Here is an 18,593-nt window from a genome sequence, read left to right as displayed (position 1 = left end):
GGCTGACTGGCTGACTGGCTGATGGACAGACTGACAGACTAGCTGGCTGCAGAGCACTCTGGCTCACTGATGTCCTGGTGGATGAGTTGGCTGCAAGGGCAGGCAGAATGCCTAACAGCCTGACATCCTGACTGGTTAGCTGCCTGGCTGGCTGGTCCGCTGGCCGATGGACAGATCAGAGGCTGAGTGCGTAACTGGCTGATTGACTTTACTGTCTGACTTCAATTTCCCCTCTTATCTCTGACTCCAAATATAACCCAATGTCGGTAATAAAACAGCATGAAGGCAAAAATCTTGTGCCCAGAGAGGGCCAAGCGAAGCACAGCATAATCAGCAGCCTCTCCTCTGCTTCCCCAGCACGGGCCGAATGCAGCTTGCAAAAGGAACACAGAGGCAATTTTTGCCAGCAGGGGTACAAATCAAATCAAAGGCAGGCAAGCAAAGCGACTGGATAGGTTTGCTCGGAAACCTTCAAAAACAACATTTTATTTTAAATAGGATTTTAATGATCATGACGTCTAATGTAATGCTTGTCCCTACAGAAAGCACCAGAGCAATAAGGCTCAAATGTGAGAATAGGAGACACACTGGGCCACCAGAAATCCCTTGGGACTTTTCTTTGATGGCTTCTTCCCCCACCCCCACCCCTGTATGTGCTTCTGTGGTGATGGGGTATGGTAATGGCCCAGCGCAGTCTCAGCCCCAGACTGCGGTCTCTTGCAGAATAATATTTGCATACTACCTCACGTTCACCCCACTAAGAGCAAGGAAGCTGAGTGAAAACTGTAAATAATATGCTCAGGCTGTCTTCAAATGGAAAAGCAGAAAAGGATAAGGGGGTTGGAGGCATGGCCAGCCATGAGAAGGTACAGCAGAGATTGTTTGGACAGGTTCCAGCCCCAGCTCCTTCCCAGGGTGCTCTGGGAACTTAAAGGCATCCGGCACTTTGGGATGCCAATCAGGGAGGAGATTGGCCCTGGGGTAGCCTCAGCTCATGCCAGATCCCTGAAAACGGGTAGGGGGGGGTGGGAATCCAGGGGTCTGAAGGGCTAAGGGTACAAGATGATGGTCCTTGAATCCCAGGGGACCGGTAGCTTTGAGTTCTTGCCTCCACAGCACTGGCAAAAGGCTGAGCAGAGCCACCCAAGTGGGGGCCAGGCAGAATATCACTTTAAGGCAGTGGTTCTCAGGTCAGATCCACATTAGAACCACAGGGAAGCTTTAAAAACCTCCATACACCTGGCCCCCAGACCTTCCAGTTTAAACAGTTTGAGAAAAGCCTGGACATCAGTGGGTTTTTTTTTTTAATGTATTTTTGTTATTTATTTATTGTCCTTTTTTTTTTTTTTTTTTTTTTTTTTTTAGGGCCAAACCTGCAGCATATGGAGGTTCCCAGGCTAGGGGTCAAATCAGAGCTGTAGCTGCGGGCCTACGCCACAGCCACAGCAATGTGGGGATCTGAGCCGCGTCTGCGACCTACACCACAGCTCAGGGGAACACCGGATCCTTAACCCACTGAGTGAAGCCAGGGATCAAGCCTGAGTCCTCATGGATACTAGTCAGATTCGTTTCCACTGAGCCACGATGGGAACTCCTGTTTTGTTTTCTTTTTCTTTCTTTCTTTTCTTTCTCTCTCTCTCTTTCTTTCTGCTTTTTTTTTTTTTTTTTTTTTTTTTTTTTGCTTTTTAGGGTCGCAGGTGCAGCATATAGACGTTCCCAGGCTAGGGTTCGAATTGGAGCTACAGCTGCTGGCCTACGCCATAGCCACAGCAATGCCAGATCCGAGCCGTGTCTGCAACCAATACCACAGCTCATGGCAATGCCGGATCCTTAACGCACTGAGTGAGGCCAGGGATTGAACCTGCATCCTCAAGGATACTAGTAAGTCTCATTTCTGCTGAGCCACTACAGGAACTCCATCAGTGGTTTTTAAATCTCCACATGATTTTAATGTGCAGTCAGAGCTGAGAACAACTGCCTTAAGTGAATAATCTGTTTCATCAGGCTCTTCCAGAATATTCCCAGACCAGAATGGTGTACCTAGGGGAAAATGGCCAAGTCTGGTTTCTTTAACTTCATGTTCCTTGTTAAGGAAATTCAAACAGTGTTTCTTTAGGGTACTCCATGCAGTGGTGTTCGAGTAAACGTTTATCAACCAGCTCTCTGAAGTCCTGATTTGTAATGTTTGCCAATTTCCCTGGTATACACACTCCCACCGGGCCCAGTTTCAAGATATCAATGTGACGTTGCTGAATGCAGACCTTGGAGAGATACATATGTCAACTAGCTCATACTCACCTGGGTCAGCTGGCTCCAGCACTGGCCCTAAGGAAAGATGCCTACTGAGCCCAAGGAAGCCATTCTCCTGTATGGAGCTTCCCAAATCCCATCCTCCTAAATTCTTCCCATTGTGCATATATATGGAGAGAGACAGCACTCAGTAAACATAGATACTGCTTATAGAAAGTGCCTCCAGGAAGCTTCCTCAATCCCCCAATCAGATTTTTTTTTTTTCGTCTTTTTAGGGCCACACTGGAGGCATATGGAGGTTCCCAGGCTAGGGGTCGAATCAGAGTTGTTGCTGCCGGCCTACACCACAGCCACAGCAACACCAGATCTGAGCCGTGGCTGCGACCTACTCCACAGTTCACAGCAACGCTGGATCCTTAACCCACTGAGCAAGGCCAGGGATCGAACCTGCGTCCTCATGAATGCTAGTCAGATTCATTTTCACTAAGCCATGATGGGAACTCCCCCCTGCAACCAGATTTAATTTTGCCCTCCTTTGTAGTCTGACACACTCTTGGTACCTCCTCTATGGTATCTCCTTCGGTATGTGTATAATGGTGCACTTCTTTTTCTCATACAAGATGGTAAGCTTCTTGAGAGCCAGAAGCCAAGTTTTTTTTTTTTTTTTCTTTTCACCTTTTATATTTCGCTTTGGGTTTAGCATTCTTCCTAGCAACAGTAAGTTCATACTAAATGATTGTCTAGTGGAAATCTGAATCTTTTTTTCTCCCTCAACCTTCCTCTTTTCCTTCTACCACTATATGATTGATCCTGCCTCTGCCACTTTACCTGAGAAAGGGATAAATCCCTGGCTTCACACTAGCCTTTCACCCATCCATCTAGCACACTGGTCCCAGTCAGCTTTCATTCTGTCACCCCTTTGCTCAAGGGCCTACAGTGGATTCCCACTATTCAATCACGCTGAATCTCAAGTCCTGGGACTGGCCTTCGGAGCTTTTCCCCAGCTTGTTCTGCCCACTTCCAATCTCTCTCCAATCTATTTTTCTCATTATTCTCCTCTCCAGCCAAGCAACTATGCTTATCGACCTGCACACATCGGTTGCTTATTCGTGTGCTTGCTCTCTGCCTGTGAACACATCCCACTTCTCACTGCTAATCCATGCCCATCACTTCAAGATCCAGCTTAAAACACTCTCTTGTGGGAAGCTAGTTCTGTCTGGTTAACCCCTTCCTTTTATTTTGTTCCGGGTTCCGTACCACATTTATCTACAAAATTCATGTCTCGTGAACCTTTCTTCATTGTTTTGCTTTGGCAAAAATAACAGATCATGTTTGCTGAGTACATACTCTGTGTCAGGCAGTGTCCTAAGACATTTTACCCACATTTTCTCATTGAATCCTGAATGACAACTTTTGGAGATAGGCACTTCATTTTGCAGTTGAGGAACTCAGTGTTCAGAGAGGTTAAGACACTTTTTCAAGGCCACACAACCAGGAAATGGGAGAGCTGGATTTTTTTTTTTTGTCTTTTTTAGGGCTGCTAAAAAAGACATATGGATGTTCCCAGGCTAGGGGTCGAATCAGAGCTGTAGCTGCCAGCCTATGGCACAGCCACAGCACCTTAGGATCTGAGCTGCATCTGCAACCTACACCACAGCTCACAGCAATGCCAGATCCTTGATCCACTGAGCAAGGCCAGGGATTGAACCCGCATCCTCATGGATACTAGCCAGGTTCATTACTGCTGAGCCACATCGGAAACTCCCGAGAGCTGGGATTTGAACCAGGTCTGTCTGATTCCAGAACTCCATACATGTTCTGATGTGGTTTTACTAAGGTAGGTCATAGCCTTTCTTTGTCAGTCTAGTCTCCCCAGTAGGAGTGTGTCCCCTCCCGGGCAGCATTCATGCCCAGAACTGTGGCCAGATCACTCCTAGAAATGAGAAAAATGTTCTTCACTCAGGCAACACCCACCGACCCTGCTCGGACTGGTTCCTCCCAGAACTTTGGACCTAGAGGTCAGGTGGTTCTCAAACCTGGCTGTCCTACAGAATCAACTTCAGAACTGAAAAAGAAATAAATCCTGATGCTCAGCCTGCGCCCTGACCAATTAAATCATAATCTCTGGGCGTGGGGTCCAGTCATCTGTATTTTTTAAAAGCTCTTGGAGTTCCTGTCGTGGCTCAGTGGTTAATGAATCTGACTAGGAACCATGAGGTTGTGGGTTCAATCCCTAGCCTCGATCAGTGAGTTAAGGATCTGGCATGGCCGTGAACTGTGGTGTAGGTCACAGACATGGCTGGGATCCTGTGTTGTTGCTGTGGCTGTGGTGTAGGCCGGTGGCTATAGCTCCGATTAGACCCCTAGCCTGGGAACCTCCATATGCCGAGAATTTGGCCCTAGAAAAGGCAAAAAGACAAAAAGACAAAAAGACAAAAAAAAAAAAGCTCTCAAGGAAATTCTATTCTGTATCTAAGGTTGAGAATTACTTGTAGAACATAGGACTCAGTTGAGAAGCTGCTTCTCCATTTCAACCCTTTTTATGTCTCCCCTGCATGTCTTGTCTTTCCTCTCCCCCATTCCCTACTTGTCTGCTTGGCTTTTTACCCAGCAACATCTGAGGAAGGCAGCGATCATTGGTTGAGGCAGTGGCCACGAGCCAATTAAATTTCAGCTCCAGGCAGGTTGCTGAACCAATGGCAAGCCTGTGAATCCAGGGTGGCAAGATGAACATATTCAAGTTTTCTGGGTTTCACAAAGACAAAAATAAATAATTTGCTCTTTTAGAAACAGCAAACATTCCACCTCTTAATCTGCTAACAATATCTCCCCCTGGGAAATCCTTTAAGAAAGGAAACTTGCACCTCCTCTCACAGCTTCCGCCAGTTGGCAGGCAGGCCTGCCCCCTGCCCACACTGGTCACTGGGTGTTCAAACAGGAGAGCCGTGGAGGGGGCGGATGACCACTGCTGCCAGATTCTGCCCAGGCGACAGCTGCTTACCAGTCTGAAGGAGCTGATCTATGAGCAAAGGTTCTAAGATTCTAGACACCGGAAGGTGAACTGGGGGCAAGGCCCTTCTTGTTCGGTTGCCCCAGGGCCCCTTGTTGTTGTCCACATACTCAGACACCCCCTCCTCCATGAATCCAAATCTGTGTGTGCCTGTGGCAGGCCTCCCCAACTGAGGCGCCCATGTCACTTTAGCCTCTGGGGCAGCCAGGTGGGCCCTGGGGTGGCCACAGTCTCTGGGGCTGGCCCACTTACCAGTGTCCCAGGTGAATGTGATTTTATTCTTCTTCTTTTTTTTTTTTTTGGCCACACCCATGGCATGGGGAGGTTCCCAGGACAGGGATTGAACCCGAGCCACAGAAGTGACAATTAAGCCCTTAATCGCTAGGCCACCAGGGAACTCCATGAATTTGATTTTCTTTTTTTTTTTTTTTCGGTTTTTGGTTTTGTTTTGCTTTTTGATTTTTGGCCGCCCTGCGGCATATGGAGTTCCCAGGTCAGGGAGCAGATCTGAGATGCAGTTGTGACCTAAGCCACAGCTGGGCCACAGCTGAAACTCCTCCACTAATGCGATTTTTTTTTTCTTTTGGTCTTTTTAGGGCCGCACCCATGGCATATGGAGGTTCCCAGGCTCGGGATCCAATTGGAACTGTAGCCACTGGCTTACAATACAGCCACATCAACGTCAGATACAAGCTGCGTCTGTGACCCGCGCCACAGCTCACGGCAATGCCAGATCCTTAGCCCAGTGAGCGAGGCCAGGTATTGAACCTGCATCCTCAGGGATGCTAGTCAGATTCATTTCCACTGAGCCATGATGGGAACTCCTAATGTGATCTTCTATGACACGAGAATGATTGGGAAGCATGCTATGACACGAGAATGATTGGGAAGCGATGGCCTGGGGGTAGCTCCAAGTTCCTCAAGCCCCCCTGTCCTCGGCTGAAGATCTCTCACGGGTTGATCGGACACTTCCCAGCCTTCCCTAGCATGGGCTGACCTTAATCTGGGGTCAAGACGGGTCCCAGAAGGTTGAGAATGGAAAGATGAGCCCCCAAAGGCCCAGTGTCTGAACCACTTCAGAATCACTGAATCCTACCCAACAGGCTCAAATTCTCTTTCTCAAGTTACCTTCTGTTTTTGCTCCCCAGGCCTGTTCCTGGGAAGAAGCAGCCCCTCGATGGCAGGCTTACCTTGGCATCCATGATGCTGGTCTCCACCCGGGCCACGCCCTGGTTCTCCCGGAACAGCTGGATCTTGCTGATCTTGCTGAACTCGGACAGCACAGTGGTGAGGTTGGTTTTGAGGTCAATAACATGGCTGATGCCGTGACGGGGTCCCACCAGGAGGGTGGTGGCCGACTGCTTCTCATCCTGGTGACCCCGTGTGGCGGGCAGCATTCCCAGAAGGATGGGCAGAGGAAGCGAGGCGAGGAGGCAGGAGGAGGAGATAGAAAACAGGCATTGGACCCGTTCTGCTGGGAGGTCTCGAAACATCTGGAGTTCAGTGACAGGGCAGGAGGACAACCTCGAGGGGAAAATGGTCTGGGAACATCCCTGCTCCCAAGACAGGGCCTCGACTCATCAGTCTAAATGGACACAGAAGCCTCAGTAGCAGGGAGCGTGAAGCGGGCAGCAGGAGGGCTGGTTCTAGCAAAATCGTCAACTAAGTGAGGTGTGTTTAGGTGCTTTCAGGGCGCCCTCATCCTACCGAGCTCCTGGGATTTCCCATTTGTTGCCAGGAGCCACTCAAGGCCCCTGACTGGGGGCTCTGTCTGAACAGGTGGCATCCTGTGTTTGGTCTTCACCCCCCCCACACTAGCAGCCACTCAAATTTGCACTTCTCACCTGGCGCTCAAAGCTAAAGTGAAAATGTAACCCTGCCTAAGGTGTTAAATATTGGCCTCATGGCTGGCGGGGGCCGGGGGGGGGGTTCCCTCTTCAGGAAGATATTTGCCCTTTCACAGGCACCCCAGCAGTCTTACCCCAGCGGAATGATTGACAAAACTTTCAGCAGCGGGCTTTCAGTGATTCTAAAATCCCAGTATGGAAAGGGCCACCTCTGTGCCTGATGGGCTGGATGCCCTTAAGGGGTCCCAACAGGCTCCTTGGTGCCATCAAGCCTGAGCCCTCTGCCGGCCCCTTCTGTGGCATTAGCATCACCCCGAGGAACCCCTTCCATCTGCTCTGGACACCTCGATACGCGGCTTTCCATCAACGCGCCCACGAGCATGACAGCGTGTTCCCCAGTGCATGACAAGCACCTGGATGCAGTCAGCAAGGTACTTTGAATTTCCTTTCCCTGCGGCTCACGGAGGTAAACTAGCCTGGGTCACAGTCTTGGTTGGAGGGACCACTATGCCCCACCTGAGATGAATGGGGATCTAGTGAAGGCTCCAGGCAGGCAGAGGGGAAGTCTGGGGTGGGGACTGAGGGAGTATGAATGAGTAAGAGCAATGAAACGATTGGCAAACTCTGGCCCCCGGGCCAAATCCAGGCCTCTGCCCATGAACGAAGAATGGTTTGGTCCATTTTTCAATGGTTGGAAAAAATTCAGAAGAACCATGTTTTATGGTACGTGACAATCACATGAAATTCAAATTTCAGGGTCCTGAAATAAAGAGCTGTTGGAATACGGCCAGCCTCATTTGTTTAGGCATTGTCCGCGCCTGCAGTGGCAGAGCTGAGTAGTTGCGACAGGGACCTTCAGGGCCTGCCTGCCAAGCCTAAACTATTCACTTCTCTGGCATTTTATGGAAGAAGTTTGCTGACCCCTGAAATTGAGGAAAGGAGGCACCAAAGAGCCCTGGAGGGACAGTGAAAACAAATATTGCTTCTTACATTAACCATTCTACCAGAGCACCACAGGAAGGGAGAGGGAGAAGAAGGAGGAAGAGGAACTATTTGCTGACAGAAAATGCCACCCCAGAGATCTAATGGAGTCCCCCCAACTAAGGAGAAGCATCCCCCCAAGGGCTCCCTTCCCCTCCCTGCCCTCACTGACCAGGCCCACAGTGTTGAACAAAACGCCCGTGAACGTCGGAAGTTCATTCAGAATTCGAAGATACTGGAGTTTGGCCTGAATTGCAGAGCCCTGTGGAAACAACCCACCCAGAAATATGAGAGACATGAGGTGCACACGAAAGACAAACCTGCATTCACAGGAAGGAGGGTCAACAGCTTAGCGCAGGCACCAGTCCAACGAGTTAGCAAGCCTACCGTGGGAGTGCGAGCGCCCCCTGGGGAAAACTGCAGGAAGGTTCCAGTTTGGACAGCTCTAGCCAGACTCTAGCATCCCATCCCCCACCCCTTTTTTACTTTTTCAGGCCACACCCACGGCATGTGGAGGTTCCCAGGCTAGGAGTTGAATCAGAGCTACAGCTTCGGGCCGACACCACAGCCACAGCTACGCCAGATCGGAGCCGCATTTGCGACCTACACCACAGCTCCATGCAACGCCAGATCCTTAACCCACTGAGCAAAGCCAAGGATCGAACCCACATCCTCATGGGTCCTAGTCGGGTTCTTTTTTTTTTTTTTTTTGTCTTTTTGCCATTTCTTGGGCTGCTCCCGCGGCATATGGAGGTTCCCAGGCTAGGGGTCAAATCAGAGCCGTAGCCACCGGCCTACGCCAGAGCCACAACAACGTGGGATCTGAACCACATCTGTGACCTACACCACACCTCACAGCAATGCCAGATCCTTAACCCACTGAGCAAGGCCAGGGATCGAACCTGCAACCTCATGGCTCCTAGTCAGATTCGTTAACCACTGCGCCATGACGGGAACTCCTAGTCGGGTTCTTAACTCTCTGAGCCACAACAGGAACTCCCTCATCTCCCTTTTTTTTTTTTTTTTTTTTTTTTTTTTTTTTTTTTTTTGTCTTTTTGCCATTTCTTGGGCCACTCCCGCAGCATATGGAGGTTCCCAGGCTAGGAGTTGAATCAGAGCTACAGCTGCGGGCCGACACCACAGCCACAGCCACGCCAGATCCAAGCCATGTCTGCGACCTACACCACAGCTCATGGCAACGCCAGATCCTTAACCCACTGAGCGAGGCCAGGGATCGAACCCGCAACCTCATGCTTCCTAGTTGGATTGGTTTCCGCTGTGCCACGACGGGAACTCCCCTTTCTAAACCCTTCTCCTACCTCCCGATCCTCATTCCTGAAGAATCCAGCTTATTCATTTTGTTCTTGGGTTAATTTCAATGACTTTCCCCAACCTGGACACCCCACGACATCTATACCTTCTCTCCTGAGATTCCTGATGGTCACTATACTGGCCATTCCCAACAGACTGGGGGGTCCCATTCAATACCTCTAATCCTGAGCACCCCTAAGACCCAGGCCTGCCCTTCCTCTGGCATTCTTTCAGGGAAATGTCTCCATCGGTGCTATAGGCATCCCCTGGGCTCTTGAGCCAGAAACCTGCGAGTCACACTGGACCCCTCCCTCAGCTTCTCATCTGAGGGCCGCTGGTCACCAAGTCATCTTTTTTGCTTTTTTAGGGCTGGAAGTTCCCAGGCTAGGGGTTGAATCGGAGCTGCACCACAGCCATAACAACGCCAGATCCGAGCCACATCTGCAACCTACACCACAGCTTGTGGCAATGCTGGGTCCTTAACCCACCGAGCAAGGCCAGGAATCAAACCCGCATCCTCATGGATACTAGTTGGGTTCGTAACCTGCTGAGCCACAACGGGAACTCCCACACCAAGTCATCTTGATTCCCTCTCCACCCTACCCATCCCTCTTCTCTAGCCCCATGGTTCCTGCCTCCATATCCCCCACTTGCTTCAGGGTGACAGCCAAGTCACCTTTACTACGAACACTCCTTGCTGGCCACCCTACCACCCTGCTGTTAGAAGGAGCAGCCTAAAACACAATCGTGTCAGCTGACTGCTTGAATCCTTCAATGGCTCCGTGCTGCCTATGGGATGAAGCAGAATCGCCTTTCCACGGCACACCGGGCCCTCCAGGAACAGCTTCCTGCCAACTCCTCTGCCTCCTCTTCTGCCCCCATCCTACCCAGGCAGGTTCCTTGAACCCTTTGCCCTGGCATATGCTGAACCACTTGGATGCCCCTGCCTGGAAAAGTCTTCCTCCCTTTATTGCATTGAGACAATCTCCTATCTGTCCTATGAGACCCAACGCTGGTTGGAGTTCCCGTTGCGGCTCAAAGGAAACGGATCTGACTAGTATCCATGAGGATGCAGGTTCAATCCCTGGCCTCACTCATGGGTCAAGGGTTTGGCGTTGCTGTGAGCTGTGGTGTAGGTGGCAGACGCAGCTTGGATCCTGCATTGCCATGGCTGTGGCCGTGGCCAGCAGCAACAGCTCTGATTGGACCCCTCGCCTGGGAATCTCCATATGCCACGGGTGCGGCCCTGAAAAGACATTAAAAAAAAAAAAAGACCCAACTCTGGCATCCATTGCACCAATTCCTGGCCTTTTCCATCTCCTTCGGGCTGGTACAGGCTGTTCCTCCTCTGTGCTTCCAGGGCACCTGCACCAGGCGGCACAATGTTGGGACTGCCTCTCGCTTCCCCACCAGCCTGTGCCTGACTCAAGGGCAGAGACCTGGCCTTCTTCATCTTTGTATCTCCAGCCCAGCTGCTGGGGTGGAGTGGGGGTGCTGGGGGGTGGGCTGGAAAAAATATTTGCTGAGATGCCGGTTGGGAGCACTGAAGCTCTCCACTGGCAAGAAAACCCTCTGATTAAATATGCACAGCTAGGTAGGAATGGCTTTACTTGGGGGGGGGGGGATTTGCATCTTAAAAGAGAAGCTAGTTGGTAATGGGTGGGGGGGATCTGGAATATCTGGATATCTGGGGGCAACTGTGTCTAGTGTCTCCACCTGCATGCGGATTCTAGCACCTGTCACCACCCACCTGGCTCTAGGCCAGCCGACTGAGCCTTACAAACCTGAGAAGGGACCTAGGCGCTGGGGAAGCAGGGAGTGGGGGCGGGGGTCCCTCAGAGGGCACCCGAGAAGGTGCAGGAGAGCACAGTGGTGACCTGAGCCCTCCACATGCCACCCACTCTCCAGATCAGACCCTTATCCCATCAGGCTGGGCTTTTCTCTCCCAGAATTCCCTGGACCAGGACTGCCGAGTTAGAAAGCTAATGAGGGACGGAGCAGTCATTTCCATGGGAAACATGTCTCCCAGGGTCTGGGGTAGTCCACCTGGCAGGTGCTCAACCAGCACTGACTAAACGGGTGAAACGATCCAAGCATTTTCTCCTCCTGCCTCTTGGCCCCTTTGCTTTGAGAACCCTGGGCTCTCCCAGTGACTTGCCACTGAGCTGTCCCTGTGGGAGGCTTGGGCTTGGGAAACACCTCTTCACAACGGCCCCCTATATCTGGCCAAGCTGGATGTGTCCCCAAGTCAACAAAAAAAGTGGGGAGGTTCCCCCAGAAGACCACTCAGGGATCTCCCGGGGCTACTAGTCCCCAAGCCGGGTGCCCAGAAGCCAATTCTGGATACCTTGGTGCCGCTGGAAGGATGTGTTTGGTGGGCCTTCAGCTGCTGAGAGAGAGATTTCCGGAGGTTCTTTTCTTTGATGCCCTGTAGGAGGGAGGGGGGCAGAAAGGGTTCCAGGCCCCACTCCTTCCTAAAAGCAGAAGAAAAGCAAGACATTAGAGAGACGGAGTGAGACAGGGAAAGGAAGATGGTAAGACAGAAACTGATGGAATCTGAGAGACAGAGATGAAGGAAGGGAGATTAGCAGAGAGAGAGAGAGAGAGAGAGAGGGAGGGCTGGAGGCAGGCAGGGAACACTGGCCGCAGTTCCCCAGAAGCTGTAGTTTCAGGGCGTCATGGTATAGGTGTGAGGAATTCCAGGTCTCATTCCCATCCCAGGCCTACCTTCCTAAAAAGCAGAGCCCAGCTCAACCGCTGCACCTTCTCCCTACACAGCTATCTGCCCCCATCTGGAAGGGCCCTGGCACAACTCACTCCACATTCTTGAGCGAGATCTTCTGACTAGGTCGAGTGGCTGAGACCGTGATATAGATGTGGAGGGCAGCGAGGCCCAAAAGCATCTCCGGCTTGGGGTCCATTCCAAAGCGTTCTCGGATGACATCGTTCCGACTCTGTGAGAGAGGGCAGTCCAAACCCATCAGTTAAAGGAGATGTTCCCTCCCCACCTCCTGAGGGCCTCTCTTACATCCCAGAAAAGAATCGGGGTGTCGGGAAGCATCCTAGATCAAGGGGAAGAGGAAGGATCTGTCCTTGGGAAGAGGTAGCAGAGGAACCTTGGGTCTCAGAGACACTATTTGCTTCCTTCAGCAGATATTGGACAGTCTTCCTCTTCTTTTTTTTTTTTTTCTTGGGGCCACAGGTGCAGCATATGGAGGTCCCAGGCTAGGAGGCAAATTGGAGCTACAGCTGCCAGCCACAGCCACAGCCACAGCCACACGGGATCTGAGCCTTGTCTGCAAGCTACACCACATCTTGCGGCAATGCCAGATCCTTAACCCACTGAGTGAGGCCAGGGATCGAACCCACGTCCTCATGGATACTAGTCGGATTCGTTTCCACTGCATCACAATGGGAATTCCTATGTCAGGTTCTTAACCCGCTGAGCCATAATGAAACCTCCCTGGACAGACTTCTTCTCAGTGACCGGTACCCACAATGGCAAGGCACAAATGGGCAGAACATCTGGGGTGCTGCAAAAGTGCGACGTGGCACCACTCCTTTTTTTTCTTCATCTGGTAAGAGACCCTCCTGCTTTTTCTCTGGGGCCTATACTTACCGCCCTCCCGGCCCCCCAACCATCTGAGGCTCCCCTACCATCTCAGATGGGGTCAAAGGAAGAAAGGCATTGGGAGCTCTCTATAGGGCTCTGGCCCAGAGGCCCAGGGTGAGAGATGGATTGTAGAGATGGGACAGAGATTCTATTCCCTGGGGTCTGGAGGTCAAAAGCAGTGATGAGTCAGTCTTCCCTAAGCCTTCCTAAAAGGGGTCTCCTGGAACTACTGGCCAAATGTATGAACCCTGAACCCTGAAGGTCAGAATCCCAGCTATGAAGGATTCAGCCTTGGTTAGACCAGCTGCCCGTTGTGTTGAGGTGGAACCAGGATGAGCTAAGAGACTAGAGAGCTACAGTGGTATCACTACAACACAGGAGAAAGTGGAAAAGGAGTGCTTCATCAATGATCACCTATGTAGAAAATCCAAAGGAATCTACAAAAAAAAAAAAAAAGAAGAAGAAGAAGAAACTACTAGAACTAATGAGTTAGCAGGGTTGCAGGATATAACATCAATACACAAAACCAATTACATTTTGACATGCTTGCAACAACCAGAAATTAAAATTAAAAATCAAAACCATTTACAGCAGCATCCAAAAAATGAAATAATTAAGGATATTTCATTTTTCTGTCAAAACATGTCAAACACCTGTACACTGAAAAATAGAAAACACTGCTGAGAAAAACTAGAGAAGACCTAAATAGATATAGAAATAGACTGTGTTCATGGGTTGGAAAAAATATCACTAAGATGTCAATTCTCCCCAAACTGAAGTATAGATTCCACACCAATCCATCAAAATCACAGCAAGGTTTTGGTAGCAATTAACCAGCTAATTCTAAAATTCACATGGAAATGCAAAAGGACCTAGAATGGCCAAAGCAACTTTGAAAAAGAACAAAGTTGGAGAATGAACACCACCTGATTTTAAGACTTATTATAAAGCTTCAGTAATCAAAAGAGTGTGATATTGACATGAAGGTAGACTAGCAGATCAATGGATTAGAATAGAGTTCAGAAATGACCCACACATACACAGACACAAAAGGAGAGAAAGGATGGTCTTTTCAATCAGTGGTGCTGGAACAATTGGATAGTCATATGGGGAAAAAAAGAACTTTGATCAGTAGCTTGTATCACATACAAACTTTCCCTCAAAATGGATTACAGACCTAAATGCAGAACTTAAAATAATAACACTTCTAGGAGAAAAAAAAAAGAGCAAAATTTTTGTGACCTTGAACTCGACAAAGACTTCTTAGATATAACACCATAAGTGCAATCCATAAGAGAACAAAGGGACAAGCGGGACTCCATAAAAATTCAAACTTTTGCTCTATGAAAGATACTGTTTAGAAACTGAAAAGACAAGCCAGAGAGTGGGAGAAAATAACTCACAAATAACATAGCCAACAAACAGTTTGTATCCAGAATGCATACATAACTCTCAAATCTCAATAATAAGTCAACAAACAACCCCAACAGAAAAAAATGGGCAAGAGATTTGAACACACACTTTGCCGAAAAAAGATGCAGGATGACACCGTGGCACATGGAAAGGTGTTCCACATCCTTGGTCATCAGGGAAAACCACAATGAGATAGCACTTGCACACTATTGGAATGACTGAAACTAAAAGAATAATCCCAACACCAAGTGCTGATGAGGATGTGGAGGAATGAGGACTCCGGAACACGTGGCTGGTGTGAATATAAAATGGTACAGCCACCTTGGAAAATAGTATTGGAGCTTCCTCAAGAAATTAAAGAAAGCTAAATCTACCATACGATCGATCCATTCCCTTCTTAGGTATTTACCCAAGAGCAAAGAAAGCATGTCATACAAAGACTTGTACACGAAGGCTCACAAACGCTTTATTCGTAGTAGCCCAAACTTGGAAACCACCCAAATGGCCATCAGCAGGTGAACTGATAAACAATTTTTGTGCATCTAGACCATGGCATAGTACTTAATAAAAAATAATGAGCTACTGATACTTGTAGCAGCATGGGTGGATCTCAAAATCACTACGTTGAGTGAAAGAAGCCAGATCAAAATAAGTGTTCAGGAGTTCCCATCGTGGCGCAGTGGAAACGAATCCGACTAGGAACCATGAGGTGGCGGGTTCCATCCCTGGCCTCGCTCAGTGGGTTAAGGATCCGGCGCTTCCATGAGCTGTGATGTAGGTCACAGACATAGCTCGGATCCCGCATTGCTGTGGCTGTGGTGTAGGCTGGCAGCTGTAGCTCTGATTTGACCCCTAGCCTGGGAACCACCATATGCCACGGGTGTGGCCTTGAAAAGACAAAAAAAAAAAAAAAGTGTTCAGACCGTATGATTTCATTTATATAAAACTCTAGAAAATGCAAACTAACCTATAGTGACAGAAAGCAGACCAGTGGTTGCCTGGGAATGGGGGTACAAATTACAAAGGAGCCGAAGGAGACTTTGGGGGGGGTGTTGGATGTGTACCATGTCTTGATCATAGAGATGGTTTCATGGATATAAACATATGTCTAAACGCATCAAATTGTCATTTTAAATATGTGCTGTTGGTTATGTCAGACCTCAGTAAGACTGTTTAGCCGTAAAAGAAGGAAGGCGGCTGAAATTCATATTGTTATAAAGGGGAGAGAGAGGGTGGGCAAGGATTTGTCACCAAATTCCAAAATATCTGAACCAAGATGATCCCCAGAAGCTTGGATGAAGACATGTAAGGCCAACAAAACGAGAAGTAAACTTATACAACTCCTAGAGGAACCGCAACCCAATGCCCCCTGGCGCGCTGGTAAAGGAGCCCAAGGCTATTTGAGAAGGGGCAGAAAGGACCACCGTGATGTCCCATCGCACATCTCCAGGTATCACCATCCGAGATGAGTTTTGAGGTTTTTCTTCCCCTCTCATCAAGCACTCTGTCTGCCCCACGGGCACCTAAAACATACCATATCCCAAAGTGAACTCCTTTTTCCCCCAAACCCACGCCACCCCGGGTTCTCTAGCTTGTAGGATGATACCCCCTCTTCAAGATACTCAGAGCAACCTTTTAGATATCTCTTGAATCCCACCCCACCCCTGCCATCACTGCCTTGGTTCTGGCCCACAGCATTTCTGCTCTGGATAACTGCCATAGCTCCCTAGCTGATATATTTCCTTAGCACTATGGAAACATTTTTGAAATTGCTCCTCTGACCACGCTATGTGCCTTTCTGTGCCCCCGACCTGACAGCAGAATTTCTTTACCTGGGCTGTGCATTAGAATCACCTGAGGAATTTAAAAAAATAACAATGCTTGCACCCTACTCCCACAGATTTTGATTTATTTGGTCTTGGGTGGAGCAGGACATTGTTTTCAAAGCTTCCCAGATAATTCTAAGTGTGTGGCTAGGGTTGAGACCCACTGCCCTAAAGCAGTGGTTCCCAATCACCAGGGGGGGCATGAGAAGCCACCTGGAAGGTTTGTTAAAACACAAATTGCCTGGCCCCACTCCCAGAGGTTGGGTTCAGTGGGACTGAACTCCGGCCCAGTAATTTGCATCTCTCATTAAGTTCCCCGGTTGATGCTGATGTTGCTGGTGTAGGGAACCACACTTTAGAACCACTGCCTAGCTTAAATCATTTTATTTATTTTTGTCTTTTTTTTTTTTTTTTTTAGGGCCGCACCCACGGCATATGGAAGTTCCCAGGCTAGGGGTCGTATCAGAGCTGCAGCTGCTGGCCTACCCTATAGCTCCAGCAACATAGGATCTGAGCCGCGTCTGCAGCAGATACACCGAAGCTCACGGCAATGCCGGATCCTTAACCCACTGATCAAGGCCAGGGATCGAACCTGCATACTTATGGATACTCGTCAGGTTCATTACTGCTGAGCTCCAGTGGGAACTCCTGGCTTATATCATTTTAACGCTTGTGCTTGGTGGATCTACCAAGCCCTTCACCACCTGCTTCCTGTCTCTCCCACATCATTTCTTACTGCTCCTCATCTCACGTTCTGCCCTCCAGCCACAAGACATTGCTCACAGGTCTCTCATTGTGCTGCGCCATTTCGGGCCACCAAGTCTTTGTAGATGCAAGTCAGTCCCTTTGCCAAGAAAGTGCCCCCTCCACTCCACTTCTGCCCACAGCAAATGTCCATCATCCTTCCAGGCTAAAAGTATGTATATATCACTTCGTCCGTGTAGCCTGCACTGTGCCCGTTGGAGAGTTGGTAAATTGCTTGCTGAGTGCCCATTCTGACATTGCACCCTGCCAGGCTCCTAGTGCCTGTCACACTGTCCTGTATTTATTTGCACACTTATCTGTCTATGAGCTCTAGCGATCTGAGACTGTTCTGTGCTCAGCGTGATTGCCAGCACCTAGCACAGGGCCTGGCCCAGAGGAAGTGCTCAGCAAGTGTTTCCGGGTGAACTGAGTTGGGAATCGTCTCCTCCTGGTGCTACGGATTGGAGACTGGGACCTCCTGTTACCCCAAGTCAACTGGGGGAATCTCATGATGCCAGAGTTACTGGGGTTATTTGCTGCTGAAAACTGATGAGATCCGTCTAGACAAACAGACAGGATTTTGAGCCACAACTGGCTCAGGTCACCAGGCCAACCAACTTGACCATGGCTTACAAGGAGAATAGGAAAAGAGCCTTCAGAGCTCCCTGTAGGTTGGAAAAACTTACATAGCGACTTCACTGTGAGGGCAGAACAGCCTGCCTGCTTGTTTGTCCATTGGTCTGTCTGTCTGTGTATCCCCAAGCCAGACTCTACCTGGATGTACAGGTACTCGAAAGCAGCAGGATCCCGACGTAGCAGCTCCACGGGGTCTTTGGGAAAGAAGCTTATCCGGAAGAGGCATTTCATTCCTTGATAGTGTGTCCGCTGCACTACCTGAGTTGCGAGGATGAGAAGCGGGAGGAAAAAGAGAGTGGGGATCAATGGCTGGCATGGCGGGAGCCAGCTGGGGAGCTTGACGGCAGGGCTTGGGGCAGAGCTGGGTGCTGTTTCCTGCTCTGGCTTCCGGCATGGCCAATTCTAATCGCCCTTGGGGAAAGTGATGGTCTGTCCTTCTGACCCAAAGGGACTCGAATTGTCTTTCTTTCTTTCTTTTGATTTTGTTTTTGTTTGGCTGCACCCACACATGCAGAAGTTCCCAGGCCAGGGATCAAACCCGAGTTGCAACTGTAACCTGGGCCATGGCTGCGGCAATACTGGATCCTTAACTGGCTGCCCCACACAGGAACTTCCAAAAGTGACTAGAATTTTTGAATCACTTATTCATGACTTAGCCTTTATCAACAATCTAAGACCCAAGACACAAGGTAGGAAGAAAAGGCTCCTGGGAACTTCTCTGACTTTTCTTGCTGTGGAGCCGATGCCTTTACCTGGCAGAAGGGCTCAGCCTCAATCACAGGAAGTTGCTGATGGGAAACCAAATCAAAGACTGAAAAATCTCATTCGGAGGTATGGCTGAAACAAGTTGGCAATATACCAGCAACTGCCGAAGCTGGGATGGGTAATGAGGCTTCATTATCCGAGTCCTTCTGCTTTGGTGGATGTTTGAGATTTTTTAGCGATAAAAATGCTTAAAATCC

The 18,593-nt window shown here is 49.4% G+C and overlaps 1 protein-coding gene across 7 annotated transcripts in view; it reads right to left on the bottom strand.

Annotated features, from left to right (window-relative positions):
- The window catches only part of FRMPD3 (FERM and PDZ domain containing 3), a 156,370-nt gene that overhangs the window by 22,625 nt on the left and 115,152 nt on the right, over nucleotides 1-18,593 (bottom strand). For all 7 annotated transcript variants that reach the window (XM_085008121.1, XM_085008120.1, XM_021080189.2 and 4 more), the window contains 5 exons: nucleotides 17,770-17,889; nucleotides 12,217-12,353; nucleotides 11,747-11,873; nucleotides 8,261-8,350; nucleotides 6,451-6,630 (listed from right to left, as the gene is read on the bottom strand). In XM_085008121.1, coding sequence (XP_084864247.1) covers nucleotides 6,451-6,630; nucleotides 8,261-8,350; nucleotides 11,747-11,873; nucleotides 12,217-12,353; nucleotides 17,770-17,889 — 654 coding nt within the window. The remainder of the gene's footprint in view (nucleotides 1-6,450; nucleotides 6,631-8,260; nucleotides 8,351-11,746; nucleotides 11,874-12,216; nucleotides 12,354-17,769; nucleotides 17,890-18,593) is intronic.

Source organism: Sus scrofa, chromosome X (genome assembly GCF_054392235.1).
Source record: "Sus scrofa isolate SSC_HxYL_T2T_F1_AM1 chromosome X, Sscrofa_HxYL_maternal_Yorkshire_Landrace_v2.0, whole genome shotgun sequence".
In the NCBI taxonomy this organism is placed as follows: Eukaryota; Metazoa; Chordata; class Mammalia; order Artiodactyla; family Suidae; genus Sus; species Sus scrofa.
The sequence above is the reverse complement of the archived record's forward strand: the minus strand, read 5'-3'. Positions and strand labels throughout refer to the sequence as shown.